We start from the raw sequence: 24,916 nt of genomic DNA on the forward strand, positions 1-24,916 counted from the left end.
ACAATTTCCGCACGTTGAATCGTATACACATGTTATGCCCTCTTTTAAAGATACTCTTTAACCAAAATCCAACAATCAATGAGGGTCGTGCTCTTAAATTTGATTTTGCTGAGTAACAAAATGGCACAAAGCAATATTATCACAATAAACCTCCTCCCCTGCGGTGCCAATTCAACAATTAGATGTTGTAGAAATCAGAAACCAAACACTTAGACATTAAGACATTTTGAAAAACATATCGAGAACATACATTGAAGCGTGTTTGTTTTTCAGTCAACCATCATGCGTGGTTTGTCCATAAAACCGTTCGCCTTGCTGCAAACTACATAAACTACCACATAACATTGTTCATCTCTCCACCAAAATCTATAAGGGAATCTATACATGAAGAAAATATGTTTCATATATCTAAAAATGTTATCGATGTACATTATGGCATGTATTGTCCTTTCTAAAAAAATTTAAAAAAATTAAAAAAAAGAAAAAAAAAATTCTGAATTACATTCAACTTTTCAGGCCCTGGTACAATATCGCCACTTTTATTCCCAGAGCAACAAAGCGGTGTGTGTGTGTGTGGGGGGGGGGGGGGGGGGGGGCGTGTGTGTGGACGTGTGTGTGTGTGTGTGGGGGCGGGGGGGCGTGTGTGTGGACGTGTGTGTGTGTGTGTGTGGGCGCACATGTGCATTTTCACTGTTATTGTCAAAGGCCTTGTAAATTCCCTGAAGATTTCAGAGTATGCTTTGCTTTTTGACCGCTCCACTTTTTTGCTCCAAAGGGCTCTTTCAACAAGCACTCCAAAAGTAATAACATACATTCTTATTCATCATCATTCTGAGGTAACAATATTCTTCCTGAGTATTCAATAACATGACGATAAATCTTCCTTTCCAGAGGCAAAAATAAAGACAATGAATAATCAGTAAAGCAAAATCTAAGCAGGCCCATTTTGCACGTGTTTACCACCTTTGTGCGTATTACCACAGGCGCTCAATTGCATTGTTAAGTTCAGCAGTATGTCGCATGATTGTTGCTCATAGTTAAGACAAAATATAAGATGGATTCTTGTAGAAGTTTCAGAATTAGCCTCTTTGAGCACCTGCATGTAAACAACGTGCCTCAAAGTTGCATACGTACATCAAGTAGACTGCCAAAAACACTTTCAAATGTACAGGAATGCGATCCTGTATGAAAACAACTTAAAGGCCAGCTTTATATAAGCAGCATGATTTGTATAAACAGGACAACAGTAGCGTTGAGCCGGTTGAAAATAAGAGGCAGGAAGCAAAAGAGGGTGGGGGGGGGGGGGGGCACATAAGAACATTCGTTTCCTAAAGCCTCTGAATCAGCTACTGTATGATTGTGCTGAAGTAGTACGGCAATCTCACGTTTTGAATTATTGCTCTCCTTACTTTTTGGTCAGAAATGATCTTTGCGGGCTGCTGGAAGAGTACATTGCAGTCACGGGCCTGCCAACACTTACGGCCACATATAATTTCGACAAAAAAAAAAAAAAAAAAAAGCAACATTTCCACGGTGCTGCCACAGTAGCAGAAAGGAATAAATAGATCCTGAGAGAAGCATACATTTCGACTTTCTTTATCTATGTAGCGAATGCTCCACCAATACTTCATCAATACTCCAAGCTCACGTGATAAAATGCCCCTTGCGTATCTTTGGGAAAACATGGATAGTGAAAATGAGGTATAATCAACCTTAATCTTGTGCCCTCTCGTGCTTGCAAACGTGTCTGTGGATGCTTGCAAGTTGTTTTGGGGTTTAAAACTCTGGTTCCAAGCGCGAAGGAATCTTGTGGAAAGCCAAGCGGGTGGTCTCAATGGCCCCCGGGAGGATCCTCGGCTCGCGTGTGCGATGCCGGTATCTTCATAGGCATCCTCTGATGAGGAAAGCCGTGCTCCCCGGACGCATTCTCCACCGCTAGGCCGGACGGGGGGCTGTAATCCCCTGCTCCGCGATAAGGGGGTGACATGAGGGGCTTCCCGGGTTTGTAGGGCTGCGGATCTGAAGTGGAGCCGCTGATGTCGTAGCCGTTGCCGTGGCCGTTGCCTTTGCTGAGGCCGTTGCCGTATTTTCTGTAGCGCGATGCCTCCACCTCGGCTCCCTCTTGTCCGTCTTCTCCCATCTCAAAGGCCTTGCGTTTCAGCGGCGCCCCGGCCTCGCCGCCCCCTCCGAGGCTGTGCGACGGGTAGCTGTAACCGCTCCCCACCATAGTGGGCCTGGGGGCCAGAGGGGTAGGGGCACTAATCCCTGGAGGCAAGTAGGAGGCACTGGGGTGGCTGTAGCTGGAAGAGAGGCTGTTTTGGGGGTAGCAGCCCGGCGGGTAGTTGTAGACTGGAGTGCTGGCGCTATAGCTGGGCACGAGAGTGGGTGCGGCCTGCAACGAGTGAAGGGGGGCGGGGGGAAGTGCTGTGCCTGGCTGAGTGCAGTATCCTGAAGACAAGTAGGTGCTGTTGTAAGCAGGAGGGTAGTCCTGGGACGACGGGGCACCGCAGGAGCCAGCGGCACTGTAGCCCGGGTCCGAGGCCAAGTTACTGCTCACCACAGTTACGCTTCCCGTGGTCGGGATGCCCGCGGATCCAGAACCCACCTTGGTGCCAGTTAGCGCTTCAATACCGGGGTAGCACTCGATGCCCTGGCTAAGAGCCCAGGGTTCCGATTCAGTCTTCAGAAAAGCTCCCGGCTCTGGGTAGGCCCCTGAAGCGGGACGCTCGTAGGGAAGCTCCAGTCCGGAGTACTTCTCCGCGTAGCGCTTGAGGAGCGAAGAAGCGGTGAGGGCTGATATGTCATCACTGGCCCATGGGTAACCTGCGTGAGCGTAATTGCGGCGAGCGGAGGAGGCGTAGGCCTCATGTTTGTGGACTGACGGGGGTGAAGTAGTGGAGGTGACATCAAGGTGCTGCTCAGGCCACTGAGATATAGGGGCGGTGTGCTCCGGAGACCAGTGCATCTTCAATAGACCTGTAGAGAACACTGGAATTAGTTTGACCAAAGTCAGCTGGGATAGGCTCCAGCGGTACAAAAGGAACGGATGGAGGGATCCGAACAAAGCAGACATTATCGTTTTTCAAGTTTTGAGTTAGGTCACACGATACATCGCAAATGACGTCCATTTGCTTATTTGGGCACAATCTGACTCATATGGGCAATTTTAGGAGTTGGAACTTGTTTGGCTCAAAGCTATGAAAGACTCGACTTGGTATTCATGAGACTTGACTTGACTTTGACTTGCAGTACATGACTTGGAAAGTCATTTACATTTCAAAATCTGAATTTATACAACGTACCTTTTGTTTTTCAAAGAAAATTCATTCTTTTCTGTGGTGTGCGCAGGTGCCACCAGAATGCTACGACGTGAAGCAAGTATCATGGAATAAGTTCCAAATATTTACTATTACATTTGGATTCCGGGACTGTTTGTGATCAAGAGCAAGAAAATGATCATGGCGACATGTAAAGTTACCAACTCAAATATAAGACAGAACAAAAAATACATGATGTGATGCAGCTGAGATAGCTACGTTAGCTTCACAGTCTAACTCACCATTAGCAGGTCCAAACTAGAAACTGGAATTTATACTATTAAATATGGCAATTGTGAATATGATAGCTTAAATATGTTTACGCAGACGTCACGGGGTTTTATGGCCTTCTCAGACTACACAACGTTTTTGTCGTTCGCAACAGTCGCGCTGTCAGAGTACTCACTGCACTACGTCAGCGTGTCCGCCATATTTGAAGTAGCCGATCCGCACATCAACTAAATCAAGGTAGTGGACAAAACTGAACTCTTATTTACACATTCACACAAACAAACTAATATATTTTGGAAACAGTTTGGCACTAAAAACAACATAAACACTTTTTAAATCTGATGATTAATATGTTTACTCCCATACAGTGTACAACATTTCAATATTTATCACCACAACGGTGTTATATACACTGGTAGCTGTAAACACTTGTGCGACACACTTTACTCTTTGACAAATAAAAAAATGTCACAAATGAATCAAAATGGAAGACGCAAATACAATTTTCAAACCTTGCCGTAAACTCAGGCACTGTTTGTAAAACGTATAAACACGCAAAATGAAAAAAAAAAAAAAAATGAACACGGTCCACATCAAGCTGTGACATATGTTCTGCGCACCCCAAAAAACTAAAGCGGGCCACCATAGATGTATTCCAGCAGGATTCAATTGTCCAGATTAAAATGTGAATATTTTGCTCTCAAGGAGATTAGGAAGCAAAGAGTCACCCTGGTTAGCTGAGCATCATGTCAGCGCTTAGCCTGTGCTGTTCCACACCATTTCATTGAGGCAGGGGGGGGGGGGGAAACTGTCCTAATCTTTATGAGAAGCCGCCAACATAGCCCCCAGCCTGGTCTCCACGGCGATAAGCCTCCATTGGCCGCAGCTCTGTCCTCTGCCTTTGCCTCTCACACATTGGGGCCATTGTTGTCGCTAAGCGAGTCTCCTGGTCAACAAAACCACCCCCACCGAGCGTATGATCTAATTCGGCCCAAACCTCAGGGGTGTGCTGGACAGGGGGCCGAGCGTGGGCGGGGTCATTTGTAGCGGGGAACCACAGTACTTTGTCATGCTGGATGCTGACAGTAGCACTTGATTCAGCAGTCCAAAAAGGTGTGTTCATGTGTGATTATACAGGACATACTTAGACAAGCATAGGGACCCTTGACGGGTTTCTTCGGCCCTTGTCGACATGACTAGCATTAAATTGACATTCCGTGCATTGTGGAGTGTTTTAAATCGGTACGGACCCAAGACTTGGGCCAGGGGGACTTCTGACAGTGGCCGAATGTTTCTTCCGCAGAGGAGCATTTTCATGAAAACATTTTACACAAAATTACTCCCATAGTTGTGATAATGATGTACGATGAAGTAACCCTTAAAGGAGGGATATATTATTTTTAACTTAATGATGATGAAAAAGTAAACATAACTATAAAAGTACTACTAGGGCCTTATTTAAGTTTGTGTTCATATGTTTTACATACATTACCGGTACATATCAAATGTCCCATTAATAGTCAAATAATTGAGTAATTGACTAATTGTGCCACGACTAATTTGGTAAATGTCCCCGTTTTTCATCTCTACTAAGGAGGTGATGTGTATGTTAATCTTCCAATTAATAATTGTACATGCAATGTGAAAGACAAAATGTAGACATATTCGAAATTATGTAGGTGCACAATTAGGACTGTTTGACCTCGGAGGAGGTCTAAAATCCACTTCTAGTTCACTGCATTATATTTTGTGGAATGTTTGTGTTTGGCCATTAATAAATACACAAACAGACACACGCACGCACATGCACACACACATTCTATTTGATGCCGTCTACATGCAGATTAGCGCCGGTCGTGTCACATGTCCACCAGGACCGCCAGATGGGCCTCTAAACGGTCCACATGTTGATCCCTAAATTAAATGATCCTTCAACCCAATAATCCTGCTCATCCAATCCAAGGATGGCCGTGCTCTCGGCCATCGGAAGCCCCGCCCAGGATCGGAGAAATCCCTGCACTCTAGGGAATTCTTGATCATGGCGCTGACCCATACACAGGCACAATAATCTTCAAAATGCAAAAACAAACAGAAGTATACACAGTGTTCCCTCACTTTTTTTTTGACAGTGATCCATAACAATGTTAACGCTGGAAGTAGTCGTGGCAACTAACTTTTGCTTTGCACAACAACAACAACAAGGATTTAAAAGGTGCATTAATCCACCAGTATTGTACCTTTGGCAACAATGGCATTTGGGATTCTAGTTCAAGTAAGATGCTTTAAGACAAACATTAACAAAAACTTTAAAGCGGAAGTCAACCCAAGCCTATTTTTTTCAAGAATATGTTCCCAGCAGGCCCCCAAGTTGAAACACAGCATTCTGATTAATTTTGCGTTTGTGGAATATAAATTAAGTTAATGATTAATTAAAATGCACTTGTTTGTAGCCATCTCTGGGGGTGGCCATTTTGTCTTCTGTCAACTGAAAATGACATCACAACTGCTTACAACGACCAATCACAGCTGACTTGTTCTCTGAATCGGAGCCGTGATTGGTCGTTGTGAACAGTTGTGATGTCATTTTCAGTCGACAGAAGACAAAATGGCCACCCCCAGAGATCGCTCTGTGTTTTGGGAACTCTGAATCTGAACAACGTTCTGAGTTTCCGAACGGTCTGAGCGAAGCAGCATGCTTGGAGTGTACTTCCGAACGCACCCACGTTGAGGGAAAGCGGTTTTGGGGGGCAACCGGCTCTAGGGCGCATTTGGAAATATTCTCGTCAACCCAGAACGTTGTTGAAATGTGCCGCTCGGTTAGTGTATTCAGAGTGCACCAAAAACAGGGTGCCAGTGAGTGCTCCAACTGGGCACACGGTGCACCAGTGCTTCAGGCAGTAGTGATGGAAACAGTTCAAACACGAGCTGCTGATTGGTTTAGAACATAAAGCCTGCGTTTGGAAATGAATGAGACGGGAGCCCGACCTGCCCACACACACACTCTCGGAGTAGTGCAAGGGCGTCAGAGTGAATTTCCAAACACGACCCTCATGTTCGCGGTCTTGGTTTTTGAAACACTAATTTCCCCTAAAAATAAATAAATAACAGACATTTCTTGACTGGTCCGACTTAGAACAAAGAAAATTGGCTAGAAAAGCCGCAAAATAGCGAGGTAAAACTGCAATAGGTGAAGTTGTGGTGACAAAGGAAAATCCGTGATCGAGTGAATCCTCAATAACCGGACCGCAAGGTAGCAAGGGAACACATTAATACAAAATAACATGACCCTTTTTTCCCCCCCATCAAAAAGTCATTCGTATTAATGGAGGGACATGTTCAGCGTCCATTACCATGAATTGACTGGGTCAACATGAGCACTTGACTTCGCTCTGGGCTTTTGGGCCTCACCGCTGTGTGTTTTGCATCCCATGTTCAATTATATTAAACATATGTACATACATTAGCAGAGATAACAGAGAAAAATAAACGTGTGTTGGAGAGCAATATGGAGAAATAAATGTTATTACTTTGGGTGATTAACATTCAATTTCCCAGTTTGCAACCACGTACAAAAATGTAGCGGAGCACTTCATCCATAAATGTAAACAGCGCAGGACCAACACTCACTGGTTGCAAGCAAATAGTTTAAATCTACTCTCATCTGGTCTTCAGCAGATGGCCCATAATCGATGAAAAGACATATTCGACCACAGTAATCTAGTGCGCCCTGGAATCCTCATCCAAAATTCAGCCGAATGGAGTTTTTAAACTGGGAGTGGATCACAGAGCTCAGACGCTGGGAGATGGAGTTGGAGTGTGTGCAGATTGGGAAAGCAGACTAATGAAGGATTAGCGCGCACGGGCTTTATCTCAGTAGTGTCACAATCTGACACTCAGCCAGACAAACTGAAGACATCACCAGCACCACTAGAGGGCTTGGAACCTCCATCAAGTAATTGTGTGATATGTTTACAAGCTCTGTCTAAATATTAATCTTGCTGCCGTACGCCGATTGATTCGAGGGATCAGCATTAACAGCGTTAAATGACCCTTGGACACTGATTAAAATACTTAAACATTCAGCCTGTACAATTACTATCACTTATCATATATTTATTATCGCCATTATATTACATTACAGCACAATTTTGGAAATTCATCATATCCCTGATCTTATCTGACAATTTTGAGGAAGCAATCCTTTTGCGAGGTAACTTTTAGAACTTTGGATGTGTCTGTCAATTGTAAACTAACACCTCACACACAACATTTTACAGTCAATTCAAGCTAAAAGATAACCATTGACCGGAGAGAAATTCCCTTGAACTCAAACTGTGACCAGGATACAAATCATTTTGTGCTACGTTTAGCATGCAGTGAAAACCATTCACAACATCACCATGACAACAGTTACCTTAACAAAGAGCTGCTCCTCCCTGACAATCAAAACTGGGCATTATAATCTTGCTCAAGGCAATCACGGCTCAGCTTCAGAAAATAGGTGAGCTGTGATTGGCCGTTATCTGAGCCATGAGTAGTTGTGATGTCATTTTCAGTCGACAGAAGTGACAAAATGGCCGCCCCCAGAGATGGCGAAAAACAGGTCGATTAACTATTATTCCACAAATTCAATACTTAGCGGAATACCTTGTTGCAACTAGTGGGCCTGCATAGAACATATTCTTGAAAAAAATATGTTTGGGTTGACTTCCTCTTTAAGAGTAGGCTTTACGCAATCAGAATTTTGGAGCCGATCACGATTAACGAGTTTGGGAAAAAAACCACGACTGAACGCCGATATGAGCAGAAGACGAACCAATCAATGCAATCTATTTGAACGACTTTGTTTATTTACGTTACAGTCGATGGACTGGGACCGGCCTGGTCCATACAGAGTCAAAATTTGCGTATAATTGATGTCTATTGAAATGCATTGGAACATTTTTTACCCCAAAACGTTGATAAACATTCAATACACAGAAAATGGGGAGGGAGTAAATCTGACACCCCCCTCCCCCATACCTCCCCACCAAATGCTTTAAAAATATTCGAATTTTTTTTGGACTGTATTTTGGATTATTAGCAATGGGAGTACAGAATGTCCCTGTAGTGAACCAGATTGTGTTTGCTATATTGTCTTATTTTGCAGATCTGATCAATGACATCATTGACGTCATTGACCAGGTCTCCAAATGATGACATTCCACACCGTTACACCATGTAACTCCTGCAGCAGCACTTTCAACACTCAATTCCACTCATTTTCCAATTCAAGTGAAATGTATTTCATTGTGCATTTCAGTGACCCATTAAAAGTGCCGATGTGTGCTGGAGCATCAGACATCTGTGTCGGAGGGAGGGTATTAGGGTGTGTATGGGTGTGCGGTGGGGGGCTGGTGGGGGTTAGCCCAGGAATTAGGAGGGATGAGTGAGGGAGCCCCGGCCCTAATCTAGCAACTGGTGTTGGCTTGGAACTTGTAGAGAGCCCTCCATTCTTGGCCACGCTTGGCTTAGCAGCAGACAAAGATGAGAACTAAGCCGGCTTGGTACTGTGACAGCTTTCCTTAATCAGTGTGATCATCATACAGTCGTGCTGCCAGTTTGATGCACATCACACGTCTATGGGCGCATGGATGATGCCTTCATGGGAAATACCCACTCATGGTTCAGCAAACTTGAACTAAATGCTGCATGTGGTGTACTGTTGTCATTCCCAGTTATTGGCCTACAAGCGGGCGTGTGATTTTCTGGTAATGTAACGTAATCATTTTCTGGGGTTCAATCTTGTAATGGCCGTGTCTTTCAAGAAGTGTTCTTTGGGCAATTACGAATAGCCGGGCATTTCTGGTAATACCCACGATGCAACGCGCCTTTGGCTGTGAGAACAACCCACCGTATTGGATTGTTTTTGCCTGTGGCTAGCATAAAGCTCGCAGAAAAATCATGCCTCAAAGTTGTTGTGTAGTTGGATCGTCCAACCATATAACATGATGGAAACTAAATTAGCATTCCATATTTGGGCGTAGGGATTCAAACGACATGTTTTAGAGGAACTCCATTGTCTTTACTTGCTTCCCTTCATTTCTTACAAGTTACCGCCTAACCACTTCCCCTTAGGCCTTTCACAATAAAATAGGATGTACTTAAAACAGGTTACACTATAATTACCGTGTTGACCGTGAACGTCGGAGAAAGTGGGTAAAAGGAGTGAAGAGAGTGGGACTGGACAGTTCGGAACGGAAGCGAACCAAGAACGCGGTGCTTTGTGATGAGCCCTTCGTAGGTGGTATGACTCGTTCTCGAGTGTGATCAAAATCGCACTTTTGCCTCTGAAAGGCAGATTGTTTTGGTAGTCTAACGACATTTCATCGCATTTTCAAATCAAAATAATCCTCACAAATCAAATGACAACGACCCGAAATTCAATACTTTTTCATTAGCGGAGAGTTTGTTTTCACCGACTTTACCGCCATCTTGACTTGTGACGTCATTTTGACGTATGCTCGGAGTTGTCCATAAAGGCTCAATCTAGATTCTGGAGAGGCAGGCTTCTTCTATTGCTATGAAAGTCTAAGAGGAGGTCACAATAAATATTTGACAATTTAGCCTGTTAGAAGAAGTTGTTTCTTTTTATTGTTTTTCTGCTCTTGTAATTATGATTGTTGACATATACCTACGTACTGCTGACCCTACTAAGGACATTCTAATAAAGAGACTTACATATTTATGTACATGGTGATTAAAGAATTGCAAAAATAAACTGATTGTTGAAAATTAACTTCTGAACAGTATAAATATTCATCCATCCATTTTCTAGACTGCTTCTCAGCACAAGGGCCACAGGAGAGCTGCATCTAAAGGAAATGAGAACAGTCGCTTCCATTGGCGGCAAATCAAGTCGGCCGTGTTCACGCCCACAACGGCGCAGAATGCAAATTTTTTTTACAGTGTGCTATGCTGCGGGCACTTGCGCAGGTCTGCAAAAATGCCTAAATCTGGTCTAGCCTGTCCATGCGCAGATTTAGACGGCGCCTTGCGCCAGACTTGCGCTACACACGAAGATTGCTGTTTTCCTGAATTTGATCATGACATGAAAATACAACTTTTTAAATCACTGCACAAGTGGTAATTATTGTTATTAGTACATGCTGCAGATCACATGAACTGTTGAACTCCAAAGTACAGTGGTTAACACTTGTACAATAGTTCAGAATGTTTAAAATGTAAATTAAAACACTGCCTGTGCAGTTTGTAAATATATTACAGTCATTACCATTCTATTACATTTCCAAAATAACCACCCGAATAATACATCTCACCGGTTGTAAGTTTGTGTTCTCATTCGGACATATACATTCTAATGTGATTTGATCACAGTTTAGTAGGACTACTACAAGTACGAATGGAACTAGCGGTCCTATTCCTTACAGAAGATCACAGAACGAGTTGAGGCAGGAGACGCAGAAAGAGTTTACATGAACTGGTAGAGTTGCACTCATGTTTTGTCACATGTCACATGTGTTTTGTTGGAAGGCTGACATCAGCAAGAATGATAGCAGTCATCAATACAGATCAGATTCTACCACCAATTCATTCATGTGGCTAGGTATTAAACTAAATTAAATCGTCCAACTAGTGTGATTGATTCAATTAAATACATCGACAAAGAGTGATGCAAGCACATTTTTATAACCACAATCTGGTAATTCCATTCATCAAAATGACAATTCCTCTTAAGGAGAACATAAGTTATGCAAGTCATGGATGTTTGCAGGAGCAAACTGGACCCGCAGTCCACCGCATGGTCAGTTTGAGTAATTAGGGGCTAATTAGATGAAAGTAGATGTGGGGGAAGGGTCTGAGAAGGGAATGGGATTTGGGGGGTTGTGAAGCATCAGAAGTGGCTGTGGAAAGGGGGGGGGGGGGAGAAAAAAAAAAAAAAAAAAAAAAACACAGCCGCCGGGAGTTGTTGTTTTTTGTACTCCACTCCCAATAAACAAAGTCTTACATTTCCGACTGGACGGACATTTGCACGGCGCGGCTCAAGTGAAGTGTGCCTTTTGGTGCAGTGTAGTGTTCGGCTGGCAAACAGACAGAGAGAGGCTCCTGGTCATCTTTCAGATGAGTCAGGCTGCTGGAATGCCAGGAATCTAACCTGCGATCTATTTACACAGCACATATCCTCTCTCTGTCCATGCGCCGCACACGTACTGTCCATTTCCACAGAGAGGGACTGTACTTGTGCACAGCGCTGATAAATGACCCCCACCTCCTGCCCCAGTTTGCACATTACTGGGTCATTTGGGCCAGTTAAGGACTTCACACGACTGTGTCAAGCCATAACGAACACATCAATGGGAGGATAGGGATATTAATGCGGCATTATATCCTTTTGCTTGTAGAGTGAAGGGGGCTGCATTATGTAAGCAGTCAGCAAAGTCTAACTTAAGAGCCCAAGTAAGTGAAGGAGCTGCTTTGGGGAGGGGGAAAAAAAAAAAAAAAACCTCCCTCTACTTTCCCCTTTTACCCCAAGCCTGCACAGGCCACAATCCACTGTAATATGTCCTAATGGGATTTGACACGCAGCCTCAACCATTTGAACGTTTGCACTAAAACGGCCCCAAAATGAAGCTGGCGGCAATCAACGTTGCTTTCCATCGCTTGGATTTTCTACTTGAGCTTCATTTCCCTCCTTTCTTCAAGCAGCCTCCTTCCCTTTGCACTATTGTAAAAGACGACTGTGTCCGAGCCTGTGTGGTCAGTTTTCCCTTCCCCCATCCCTTCAGTTCTCTCTCACACAAACACACACGCACTCACATGTGGCAGAGGCCGGCCTGGCCCCCTTTTGCTTATTGTGTCCACTCATATATCAGGCTGCAGCTGACCAGTCCCTCCTCACGTCCTCTCCATCTGCCCTTCACCGTGTTCTTTTTGGCTCCTTTCGCCACCGCATCTTTGCCATGACACCTAATGAGGACTACAATTTGCTTAACAAGCTGCTTTAATTGTAATGGAACTCTAATGCGTGCGTAGGCGGAGGGCATGCTAATGTGTGTCTTCAATACGGGACTAATGAGAGGCTGTTGACACCATCTTACGAACAATCACATTCACACAAGCGCTTCAGCCGGGGTAACTGGCCACTAAAAGGGGCTACAGTAACATCACTCTCTTGATGTCGCGTGTTGTGATAAAAGACAACCTGTAATTAGGGGGACAAATAGTATTTGGACTCTTCGAGGCAGCACAGTGGCGCAACCATGCCATTAAAAGAGAAGCGGCGATAAATAAATAAAAACAGGAAAGAAAGAAGCGAAAAGAAATCTAACAAGAAGACGTGAGTCTTTTTCGGAGGGAGGAATGTGACAGATGCACGCTAGCGCTACTTGTGCCTAGCCTAAAAAAGGCGCTCCTCCCTGAGGTGCCTTCTACCGTCTTACATTTCTCACCTCTCCTTGGCAGTGCTCCATGAAAATGTGGAAATAAATTCCTGTTGCATTATTCCAATCAGGTTAGCAGTGTAATCCTGTTAAAGCTAGCCCTAATCAATAGTCCAGTCAATCAATATAAGCATATTCATCAGCCTGGATAGCAACCGCTTCTGATTAACACAAGGGAGTACTCAACAGTGCTGTTTAAATGCGATATATATATATTTTTTAATAGGATTATACGTGCATCGAAAATAAATCGAATTGACCTTCCCAGTATAGTGAAGAACCTACTCCCGCGGAATAATTAGGAATTGTTAAACACGTAGCAGCAAATCTTTTGCCGGTGTGAACCCATGTGAGGACAGACATCTTATTGTCTGAGTGAGTCTTTCAACAAACTGCGCTATATTCACACGGAGGGGATGAGAAAAGAGGAGAAGCTGCACACTTTCTGTGAAATTCCTCAATGCAAAGCCTGGAGACTCAGCTGCAAAAGCCATTAGCATGTCTGTCCCGTCAAAAGGACTTCCCAGATGACCCCCTTGTTGTGCCACAGAATGAGATAACGGTCCAAAACAGATGTGTGGGGCTTTTTTTTGTGTGTTTTTTTTTTTTTTTTATTGCTTGTTTTTCTGCACATTTGGACGCGAGTCTGAAGAGCTTTCCATTTGAACGTATTCATGCAAACTTACTGTAAGGGGTGACAGGACTGAGCATTCTGCAGCCCTGGCCCCAGGTAAGGAGGACAGGACCGGGTCCCACTTGGTGCTAGTGAGAGCAGCGCGGCATGCCGCGGGACCCCACCGGGCTGCCGTCGGTTGGGCGGATGCGAGCTGGGCTAGTGAGCGGACCCCCGCACCTTTCCATGGTTCATCTCACACCTCGAGGCAGCTGGGACACACGGCCACCTGAGGAACGCACGCGCACAGGCCAGCGTCAGACACGTCACACGCGGAGAGACCGGCTCGTCAATGCAGGTCATTATTGGAGAAGGCGACAGTCGGACGTGATTAATGTAAGTGTAAAGATGAGCACCTATGGAGAGGAGGACAATGTCCATAAAATCCCAAATATTGGTGTAATCGTTCTAATATTTTCAGAAGTTGAAGTGGGCATAAGTAGAGATGCGAACACAAATTTGGATGACGATTGATCACAGTTTTTGGGCCTTTTTTTTTTTTATATGAAGGGTTCTATACTGTTTCTAGGGATGGAGATGCTCTAGGATGCTTTCTAAAACAATTCCAAAGTGACTGAAACATACACGCACACAGAAACACACTCGCTTGCCCTCTCGGTGCTTTCTGTCAATTCTGTCCTACTGAATACTGGAACAGACGGCGCACTTGTACACTGACCACAAAACCGCACGGTCAGCCGGCAGGTAAGTTTCTAATCCTTTAAATGACCAGATGCAGCGCAAAGCACACAACAAGATCACAACACATTCACATGTCCAAGCCCTTTTTCAAGGAAATGAAGACGTGACATTTGGAAGAATGTACAAAACCGGGTTAAGAGCCAACAGTTCGACTCTCCACTCCTTTCCCTCCCCTGGCTTGACCTACACAGAGCCAACGAGTGAGAATGCCATGCACACTGCCGGAAGACTAACAGCATGCAAAGTGGAATCCTACAACACATGGGAGGGATCATATCACATGAGGAGTGCAGAGTCGAAACATTTTGCTTCAAGTTAGCAAACCATGACTGACCTGATCATGCCTGCGTCTGCTTGCCAAATATTTGAAAAGTAATCCACTATTCCACAAAACAAGCAGGGAGCCCGAGAGTGTGTGAAGTGCGTGTGCGGCGAGTGTGTGTGCACTCCCTTCTGGGACCATATCTTTCTCTCCTCCACTCCCTCGATCGCCCTTCAGCCTCCCTCCCTCCTTCCCTCCCTGGCCTAGTGACAACAGAGCAACACATACATCCCCTCCCCCAACTGCACAACCCCTCCCCCTCTTTTGTTAAAACTATTTCAGCAGGAAAAGAGAGAGAGAGAGGGGGGGGGAGAGAGAGAGAGAGAGAGAGAGAGAGAGAGAGAGAGAATGAAGAAATGACCAATCATGCTATGTCAGAGAAGAGCCAGCTTCCCCCTGCATTGTGCATAAATATGTGCATGTATGCATATGAATGCGTTTGTGTGTGCGGGCGCTATCTTTTAGAATACTTTGATGGATGCGCATGGGTAGGGACACACACACACACGACTGAAAAATGGTGAATTTTCTCCTCGGCTGACCACATGAGAAGTTCAGTTATTGTCAATGACTTGTATTGATCAGTCGCATTGATCTTAGCATTGTTGGGTGGGCGGGGTCGCAGAAAGCATGTCAATATTACCTAATTCCTGATGTACCCCATCCCCCTACACGCATGCACGGGCAAGAGCAAATGACCCCAGCTTTGGCCTCCAACATTTGACTTGAATGTGGGTTCGTTTCCTCACCTGTAACTCACTAGCCGTTGCCCTTGATATATGGAGGCGCGCAGTTTCTGTTTCCATTTGTTCATGTCTTCCCCACACTCGCGTCCTCTATTTTGCTTCGCGCCTCAAACGTGGAAACACAGCTGTGGTTCTGCATTTAGAGTTATGGTGTAGGCGGGACAAGCCGGTCAACTCCTCATGTTACTCCGCTGTAAACAGTCACGGCTCAGCAGTACACACTCCACACACAACGCCAGGCTCTCGGCCAATACACACGCAGGTAAACACACACAGACACACACCAGGGTTGTAATAGTTTGGGATTTTTCATTTTAGTTCGTTTTTCTTTCCTTTTGACTTGTTTTTTGAATTTTCTTATTTTTAGTTCGTTTTTAAAGCAGGTTTGTTAGTTATTATTAGTTGTTTTTTTTCTGGGAATGCTTCGTTTTATTTGAGTTTTTATTAGTGTTAATATTAGTTTTTCTTTTTACATTTTGGGGAAATTTGCTAAGTGCGAGATTAAAAAAAAAAAAAAAAGAAGTTACTAAATATGGTGTAATAACGCAAAGTAAACTCCAACTCTCAAATGACTGTTTGACCTTCCTTCTTCTGGGCGTACGTACAGCAATACTGAAATAAATACATTTAAAATGAACCCCAAAAGCTCATGTATGGTATTAATTGACAAAGGCGAAAACAAAGAAAATTTTTAAATAATTTCATTTACACTTTTTTTTTCAATTTGAATTTAGTTCGTTAGTTTTTGTTAACTATAACTTTCACATGCACACACGATGTTTCCATTCAATTGGATAAAATAACCATTTGGGGGTTTGAATTTTAATAGTGTTGGTCATCGCACAAGGGCGTATTTCTACTCTTTTTTTGTGTTTGGTGCTAAATTTAATTTTGCACCACTAAAAATATTACTGGTGAAAGAGGTATTTATCTATCCATTCATTTTATATACTGCTTATCCTCATTAGGGTCACGGGTAAGCTGGACGCTAGGCCATCCGACTTTTGGCTGTGGCGTGGTTCAACCTGGACTGGTAACCAGCCAATCGCTCTCACCTATGTACAATTTAGTCTTCAATGAACCTAACATGGGCGTTTTTGGGAGGCGTGAGGAAGGTGGAGTACTTGGAGAAAACCCACGGACACACAGGGAAAACATCCAAACTCCACACAGGAAATTTGGAGCTGAGGTTTGAAACTCACAACGCAACAAGCAAACACACCGCTAAATAAAGTTTTTAAAAAAACAAAAGACGATTGGTGAAATAAAGACAATATGGGACAATGTCATGGCAGTCTGCGGGACCGGCGAAAGGTTTATACAACACAGCCATCTTAACTTTACCAGCCAGCAAGATCCAGCCCTTCCTTTACTATACTATACTATCATACAACGAAACGCGAGTCTGTCAGTGACGGACCTTCTGTCAGTACCGACTCCTCATCTCGACTGTCCATTAGCATGATCATTAATGTACCAGTCATAGTCCAGCCTAACACTGTTGTATTCTAATTAAGTCTGTGATGGGTATTTATTTATTATTTTTACACTATCTATCTGAGTAATGAGGTTGACTTTGAAAGCAACATTGAAATTGAAAAATTGTGGTTTGCAATTGCGTTGGTGCATGATTCCACTACTCATTTTGTTTGGAAAAATATGTCTTGAAACAAATCTGTTCACGCACATTTTACAACACTTCTTTGTCACTTCACTAATTACAATTGATACGAGTCTGCGTTACATTCTGAGTGGGGGCTGTTCAATGTGTCATGTCATGCTCTAGTCCAAAAGCACTTTGACTTGAACAGACGCCATTGAAAGGTTTGGAAGCGTTGGGTTGCCATAAGACCTTTCACATTTACATGCTTTGCTGACAGACATTGCAAAAAAAAAAAAAAAAAGAAAAGGCCACACTGTTGTTTTCCAGGGAAGGAAACAATGCATCTAAACAATCCCACAATGTGCTGCAGGGGCTGTTCTTTTCATCGTAGATAAGGGGAGCGTTGAGCTGAAGCTTCCAGATGTGCTCTCTTGTTACAGAAGAAACATCTCCGCATGTCGCCATGTGGCCCAAAGCGGGTCAGTGGAACATACTGGGGGGGGGGGGGGGAATAAAGGCTACAAAGGAGTGCGCACGCTTGACGAAGCTGGCAGGCTGGAGTTTATATCATAAATTGTCTTTGCTTGGTGTGCATCTTGTGCTGCAAATGCACTTTGGTACACACGTACCGACACACACACACAAGGCCATGCTGGAAACTGCACATGGTAACTCTACCTTTAGTCCTTTCGGCCCTGTGGGTGGGATAGGTCACATGATAGTACCCCGGAGAAGCTCAGCTGTTTGCCACTCTAATTCTGTCTCAAGCAGCTGAGCACTGGCCCACTGCTCCACTGAACTGTCCCCGTAATTATAATAGGGGGCGTGTGTGCGTGTTCGTGTGCACGGGTGAGGAGGGGGTTAAACACGACACACAAATCTTTTTGAAAATGGGCTGCCTGCACACAAATGTCATGCCCACCAGCGCAGCGTTTGGACATGAACTGATGTAAAAGGTGAAATGTGCAACAACAAAAGAAAAGAAGAAAGCAAACAGGAACAGGATACCTGATAAACGAAGAGGAAATGTAACGGAAATGTGCCACTGTGTCACTGCAGTCAAATGATAAGGCTTTTTTAAAAATCATATTTTATGAACATCTTATGACCTCTAATAACATGATTAAATATACAAAGTGCATAAATGCATATTAGGGATGGTACAGTACTGTTAACCCGTGCGGTACGGTCCAAATATTGATTTTGGGGCCACGGTTCGGTATATTTTCAGTACATGTTTTGTGCATAAAGCGAATAACTATTTTCCAAATTAAATCACAAAATTAAGTCTTTCTTTTGCTTGTTCTATTTTATTGCTGTCGGCGAGGTATTAATTGAAAAATACGGTCACTATTGTAGTTGTCATTGCAGTAATGTAGACTGCACTATATCGTACTGAGAGCTATTTCTAGGGTTAGCTAACACAGTTATAGCAGGAGTCTTTCTGTCCCTCAGTGAAGAACTGCTACAAAAAATAAAATAACAATAATGATAGTGAAGTGTCATTTTTTTTTTTTTTTCCAGTGTATGATGTAGTGCAGTTCTACAACACTTCAAAGTACAACCACAAAAATATTTTTACATGACAGTCATACCTTTCTGACTGTCAATCAAAACATTGCATTATTGTTTTTGTAAAAGCAGAATATTTTTTTGATACAGCTTGATCCTATTGCATTGTGCAAGTGTTCCTAATGAGGTTTAATTGTAAGTGGTGCATTGACATCTGTAAATGCTAACAATATCACAAGGCTATTATTAATGCTGATGTTTTGATTTTGATTTTGACGTTTCGGTCGATGACATACAATACGGACAATATGGAATATGAGGGTCTGCATATCCGAACACATGTGCACAGCAGCACGTGTGTGGAATAAGGCCCATGTCTTTCTTGTGCACGTTCCCCATCATCAAGTGCAGAATGTCAATTAGTTGAACTCACTTGCCAAGTCCTCTGTGTCTCCTCAAGGTTTAATGGCACCGGTCTGTCTCAATGATTTCCAATTATAGACGACAGCAGGCAGGCTTATGTGCAAAGAGTTGTGCTGAGGAGGGAAAACAGCCAAAGGAAGTTTTGAATCACAGTGTTTCATCGACAAAACGGCCGTGTTCTTTGCAAGAGTGCTCTTCTCTTTTAATCACATACACTCCAGCATTGCCATGCTCCATGTTAAGAGTGGCTTATTGTTCTCCGATATAGAGGACACAATATCCCAGCCTGGTAATAGAGGTTAGATTAATTGCTGACAAATCTGTATTCAGCAGTTCCTTTTTTCTCTGCCTGACAGATTTATGACAGAGATTGATGGAGGGGAGGGCCAGCCCAGAGCTGCCTCTGTTCACTGAGAAAGGAGCACTACAGCTCATTGGGCTCAACATTGAACAAGAGGCAAATAAGATTAATTTGGATGGATCTTACACACATGCGGCAATGTTGCCTTTGAGCATGATATAATATTCTGTTCTTGATGCTCTGTGACGTCACAAATAGATGTCATCGTCTTGAAAGCAAAGCAACCGGCAGACAACTGATGTTATGATAGTGATAGCTAGCTAGCTAGATAGTTAGGTAGCTAGCTAGGTAGCTAGATAGCTAGGTAGATAGATAGATAGATAGATAGATAGATAGATAGATAGATAGATAGATAGATAGATAGATAGATAGATAGATAGATAGATAGAATGAATGCAAGGGGCTTGCAGCAACAAGAGTGTCGGTCACGTCACCTTGCTGGTGTCTGTTTAAACTCAAGAGGTGAAAAGCCATCTAAAACGTCCCGCGCACCCCACTCCTCCACCGTGATGTCACAGCCAACCGCGTATGTAATTGGCCGAGGCCACAGCCCGCCAGCTGTTTGTAATCATCAGTATTGGGAGTGGGGATCACATGACACCCTCGGGCTCAGCGTGCACATTTAGATAGACATAAAGGGTGCTGTGCATCTTTAACCCGGTAGGCCTGCCTTCCCACAGGCTATTCCTCTGCAGCGTGGATCACCTCCAGATGTGAACACGGCTCTCACCTCAAGTATCAAATGTGGGGGAGGGCGGCGCCACAAAGAAGAAAGATCGAAGCATATGGAAAGAGATCCTGCAGGTTAGGTAGGCAACTAGCATTAGGCAAGACAGACAAGCTGGGAATGATGTGACCTCCCAGAATCTGGGAACAAATGTTCTTGAAGAGATTGTGGCTGCCCCCTAGTGGTACAAAAAACCTGAACTGTATAAAAACTCAATCCCTCCATCCGCCTTCCTGACCTCTAAACATAAAAAAATAGAGTCCTGTTGTATTTTATTGTCATCTTGTTTCACACGATCATATTTCTCTAAAAGCTAAGTTTATCTTTGTATATCATGTGAGTATTCAATTTTTAGAGGACAGCATATCTTCAAACACAATTTTATTTTGTGAGGTAAGCACTAAAATAAATCACACGCACACACGCATCCACCCATTATCTATACCGCTTCTCCTCACAAGGGTCGCGGGCGTGCTGGAGCCTATCCCAGCTGTCTTCGGGCAGTACGCACACACACATTTTAATTTAATCTTTTTAAAAAGACACACAGCCTCGAACACACACGCTCACTCAATTTGAATCGGAAAAACTGTTTTCTTTTAAAAGATGTGAGTGCATTGAATCAAACAGAATCTTTCCATTGTAAAATCGAATTATCCTTGAATCGTATTGCACCCCATGTATCAAAATTTCTTTTATTGGAGAGATGCACTGATCGATCGCCTGGGATTTTAATTTGGGGGGGATTGGTGATCAGACGAAAATAAAACCAATCTTGTCCACCTATCTTTTCTCCCTCCACAGAGGTCTGAAAATCTCTGAAAATCCCGTGTCCTCTTCTGCTGTGAGATGACTAATAGGGTTGGCATTTTTATTTGAAAGAACTACTTTGTGCAGTCTAATCAATCCATTTGAATTCTTTCGCAGGTCAGGCTTTTTAATGATTGGGATATAGTATAATTTTTTTGAGGCAAAAAGGGATTCAATTGTGTCATAGTTTATTTTTCTTTTTACATAATCCAAAAATCAACATTACATATACGTACATATAAAACATGTACAGTTTAGTCTGAGACATTCTTTAAGTGTTTTAAGTAGAGAGAGCACTCGCTCTATATGGCTCCATTTCAACTGCAGTACAGTCGGTCATCTCGCTGAAAACTTCATTCAACCTTCCCTTGACCTTGAAGCATGTTCAGAGGGCCACAATGAACAGCTTCACTACACATGATCATGAGCAGGTCTTTTCTCTATTGTACTGTACTATATGCAGAACAGTCCAGTTCATTGTGACAAGGTTTAGTTTGTGATGCTCTAAAACAATCAATAATGATGCTACGGGGGGGTGGTAGGTGTTCTACTGTACACTATCTCCATTGAGTACACCTGATGACATTCTGCTGCATATCAGCCATACATTCACAAATACATTATTGTGTGGTCAAATCAGGACACTTAACACGCGGGTAGAAATATGCTCTTAGCACACATCACTTAACAGTTTGGTTTGGTGCATGATGAAATATTTATATCCATACATATATATTTTCTCATTCAATTTCAACTCATTCTTGGCTTTGAATATGTACTGCACACTAGTGTGAATATTACATCATGCCATCGATTAGCTTAGTTATTGGTCCTCATACAGTATACATACAGAATATTAACATTCAAATGTTTTACACATACTTGAAAGTACAGGACGTTCATAGACAAAACTATCATACGGGCCAAGAAGAAAGGGTTACAAGATGATACAGTGAGAGATTACTGTGTCTATATGCACTGCAATCTAAAAGATGCAGATTAAAGACACCGCGCAAAAGACTATAAAACAAATAGCGTTTCCTACTTACAGGAGAATTAAAGGCAGATTCTAAGACACATAACATTACATCACTTTCACATTATTCTAGTTTGTTGAATTCAAGGTCATTTTGAGGCAAATAAATGTCTCTTATCAGCTTTTCTATTAAGCCACCAATCATCTTATGCTATATACAGAAAGTCAAGATAACAGGTTGGAATTAGTGAAAAATAAATGATTGCAATAATTATCGTGGTCATATTTTTCAGTAGGTCTATTGAAAATAAAAACAAACATTTATAGACTTACCTTCAGAAAGTGCTACTACAAATCAAGTGTTATTTAAGTCTGAGTGTGGATCAAATATGACGTCACCATTAAATGAAGATCTGTATGTGACGATAGAATTAGTGTGATGGATGAAAATGTGCCACTGTTCAAAATGTTGGCTTATTTTAGAATGTCATTTAAAAATGTCATGAGCACACAAGTTCCATCAAGGGTTAAATGGCGCATAGGATCCCCGATTAACAAAAACGTATTATTAATTGCGATCCTTACAGTTCAGTCAAGACGAACTTTGGGTAAATTATTGCTGAAAGAGCCCCACCCACCCCGACACACCCCACCCCCACCTCGTCAAAATAAAGCAAACGTTATAGAAAATTTCTGCTCTATAACTCAAAGGCTCCGCCACATCCAAAATCCTCCATCCAAAGTGCCTTGCAGGAGTTTTAACAAGCTTGTTTGAGGTAAAGAAATAAGACACGATACTTTTGGCTGTTTACATTGAATCTGTAATATTCACACTTCATCACTAAACAAAACTGACAGAAGTTCACACTACGCACTGAATTTAGGGAATGATAACCAACAAGTGCACCTACAGCACATGATTAAACTGTTTTGTTGTTAGCTGATTCCGTCTCTCTCATACAGCCCAGCGATTTGAGCCATCAAGGGTTAAAGTGATGCACAGTAATATCTTAATCTACTCAAAAAAAAAAATCAATTAAAACAATAACTAACTTGAATCCCCTGACCCTCACAGCTTTGAAATTACAAAATGTCAACATACACATTTTCGTGTTGTGTGGATGCGTTCTGTTTGAGAGTCCACTCAGGCATGAAGCTGGTAATTAGTCAACTCGTGAATGTACTGCTGTGCTTAACCTTTGTACAATTTAATTATTGTCATTTGGTACACTAAAATATGATGTGTGAAAGTGTGAAAATCTCTCTGTGAGGACCCAATTGAATCATCAAAACTACATTCTACGACGACAATGCATGTAAATAAACAGTTCACCTGGAAAGTGAACCGTTTGGAAGCAAACATACTTTGTATTTAAATTTTACAAATAACATAAAATCACCATCAAAATAAAATACTCTTAACATTAACACAAGACTCAAATGAATATTAATGAAAATTAATTAATGCATGAAGTTGAGTGCAGATTGCGACACTAAATCATTTAATGTATATTAGTCATTGTGATTTGTCTTTTGCTTTCATCGCTGTTTTTTTTGTCAGGTTAGCAGTATCAGGCTAAAAGTACCAATTTTCTCTAAAACTGTTAAAGGTGGCACACTGTCCAAGGAAGACCCAATTTGATTTTACATCCAGAAAAAGGTGCAGACATGTCCATTACTCCCATTGACTTTCATGAATGGTTAGCGGGAACACGTTCTTCACGCCAAACAGAAAAGACTCAGTCCCACTCACAATCTTCTTGCTATCAGACCGCATTAAAAACAGTCCTACCAGCATGGCCGTGTTTGTGTGTGTGCGCGTGCGCGTGTTGATGGATCGCACTCCAAAGTGTTGCGTGGAGCTGCTAGTAATTAGAGAGACTTTCCCAAATCGCTCGGTTGGCCAATGGTCCCAAACAGCCAAATCACATCATGGGGTCCAGATGGACATTTACGTGGCACGGTCGCGTGCGCTCTCGGGATCTTTACTCATCAATGAAGGCGAGCTCTTCAATCCTACAAAAGTAAACAAATCAAGTTTAGAGAGCAGTGTGCACAGTTCAGCCGAGCAGCTGCTAAAACAAACATGGGCACAGACGGGGAACGGAGTGAGTGGAGTTTCCACACGGGGTCTAGCCTTGCCTTCTTAGCAGATACAGGACGAGAGTCCTTTTGATTGGAGCTGAGAGATTTCCACATGGTGGTTTTAGACATTTCATCAGATATATTAATATCAGAGGGATCACACCTGGGGAGCGAGGAGGCGAGAAGGAGAGAAGAAGCTCAAAATTGATGGAGGGAGAAGGAGTGGCAGTGTCACAGTGTTAGTACAAACAGGGTGCACCCAAAAACATATAAACGTATTGTACAGGAAAGGAAAGGCAATTAAGACTGTCCACATAAACATGTATAATACATTTATATTTGTTGTATGTAATCATACGTAAAACACATTTGCTGGCTGCCCACTGCATACCAAAGCAACAGGTTGCGCAATTCACCCGTTACCGTGAAGCCATTTTAGCATTTAAACGCCATCGTCGGAAAAGGCTCAAAAAACAATGACATCAAAGACAAGATAAATAACAGCTGTGGAGTGAATATCACACTACAATGACCATTTTTTAAAATTATGCCTTACAAAGGTCTGAGTTGTACATTTAACAACATGACTAGATTACTCCATTTTCAGTTTCCGCTTTCAGACGCAGATTGTCAAACTGCTACAGTATAGCGCCAACTACTGCCAAGGAGGATTTACTCAATCAGATTATTATTTTTTTGCCTTAAGTATCGGTGGTTGGTACTGGCATCCTCCATGAGTATCTGATCCCTGAAAATAAGACCAGTATTGGCCCGATACCGATGCCATTAGTTTACGCTCACCTGGGGTCATGCGCCTTTGAGGCCTGCACTGGTTTACTGCTCTCCAGGGGAATGTGAACAATTGGGGCGTCTTCACTTTTTGGACTGAGCATAACTTGTGACTCCTGCATCAAAAGGAACACGCATGATCAATATTTATATGTTTTTTTTTTTTTCAGCTGAGCATTTACATTTTGCATTTCAACTA

The 24,916-nt window shown here is 42.8% G+C and overlaps 2 protein-coding genes across 10 annotated transcripts in view; both read right to left on the reverse strand.

The window, feature by feature from the left end:
- Positions 1 to 595: 595 nt before the first annotated feature.
- Positions 596 to 20,397, reverse strand: LOC147142236 (fidgetin-like protein 2). Of its 8 annotated transcripts, none has more exons than XM_086039791.1 (5): positions 20,061 to 20,397; positions 18,980 to 19,082; positions 15,435 to 15,564; positions 13,675 to 13,890; positions 596 to 2,976 (listed from the first exon to the last, which is right to left on the reverse strand). In XM_086039791.1, the coding sequence occupies exons 4-5, from the start codon at positions 13,697 to 13,699 to the stop codon at positions 1,832 to 1,834; spliced, it is 1,170 nt and encodes a 389-aa protein (XP_085895917.1). In that variant the 5' UTR covers positions 13,700 to 13,890; positions 15,435 to 15,564; positions 18,980 to 19,082; positions 20,061 to 20,397; the 3' UTR covers positions 596 to 1,831. The 8 variants fall into 8 exon arrangements, with proteins under 8 accessions (XP_085895917.1, XP_085895918.1, XP_085895916.1 ...); XM_086039792.1 differs by lacking the exon at positions 20,061 to 20,397 and adding an exon at positions 19,765 to 19,836; XM_086039790.1 differs by lacking the exon at positions 15,435 to 15,564.
- A 2,114-nt stretch (positions 20,398 to 22,511) lies between these two features.
- The window catches only part of slc4a8 (solute carrier family 4 member 8), a 33,514-nt gene continuing 31,109 nt past the window's right edge, over positions 22,512 to 24,916 (reverse strand). Inside the window, exons 27-29 of one of the 2 annotated variants that reach the window (XM_086039779.1) lie at positions 24,730 to 24,833; positions 23,986 to 24,091; positions 22,512 to 23,859 (exon numbers count right to left, since the gene is read on the reverse strand). In XM_086039779.1, the coding sequence (XP_085895905.1) occupies positions 23,854 to 23,859; positions 23,986 to 24,091; positions 24,730 to 24,833 (216 nt within the window). In that variant the 3' untranslated portion in view covers positions 22,512 to 23,853. The remainder of the gene's footprint in view (positions 23,860 to 23,985; positions 24,092 to 24,729; positions 24,834 to 24,916) is intronic. The other variant, XM_086039780.1, reaches the window with a different exon arrangement.

This window comes from Filicampus tigris, chromosome 9, assembly GCF_054856515.1.
Source record: "Filicampus tigris isolate MCC_2025a chromosome 9, RoL_Ftig_1.0, whole genome shotgun sequence".
Classification (NCBI taxonomy): domain Eukaryota; kingdom Metazoa; phylum Chordata; class Actinopteri; order Syngnathiformes; family Syngnathidae; genus Filicampus; species Filicampus tigris.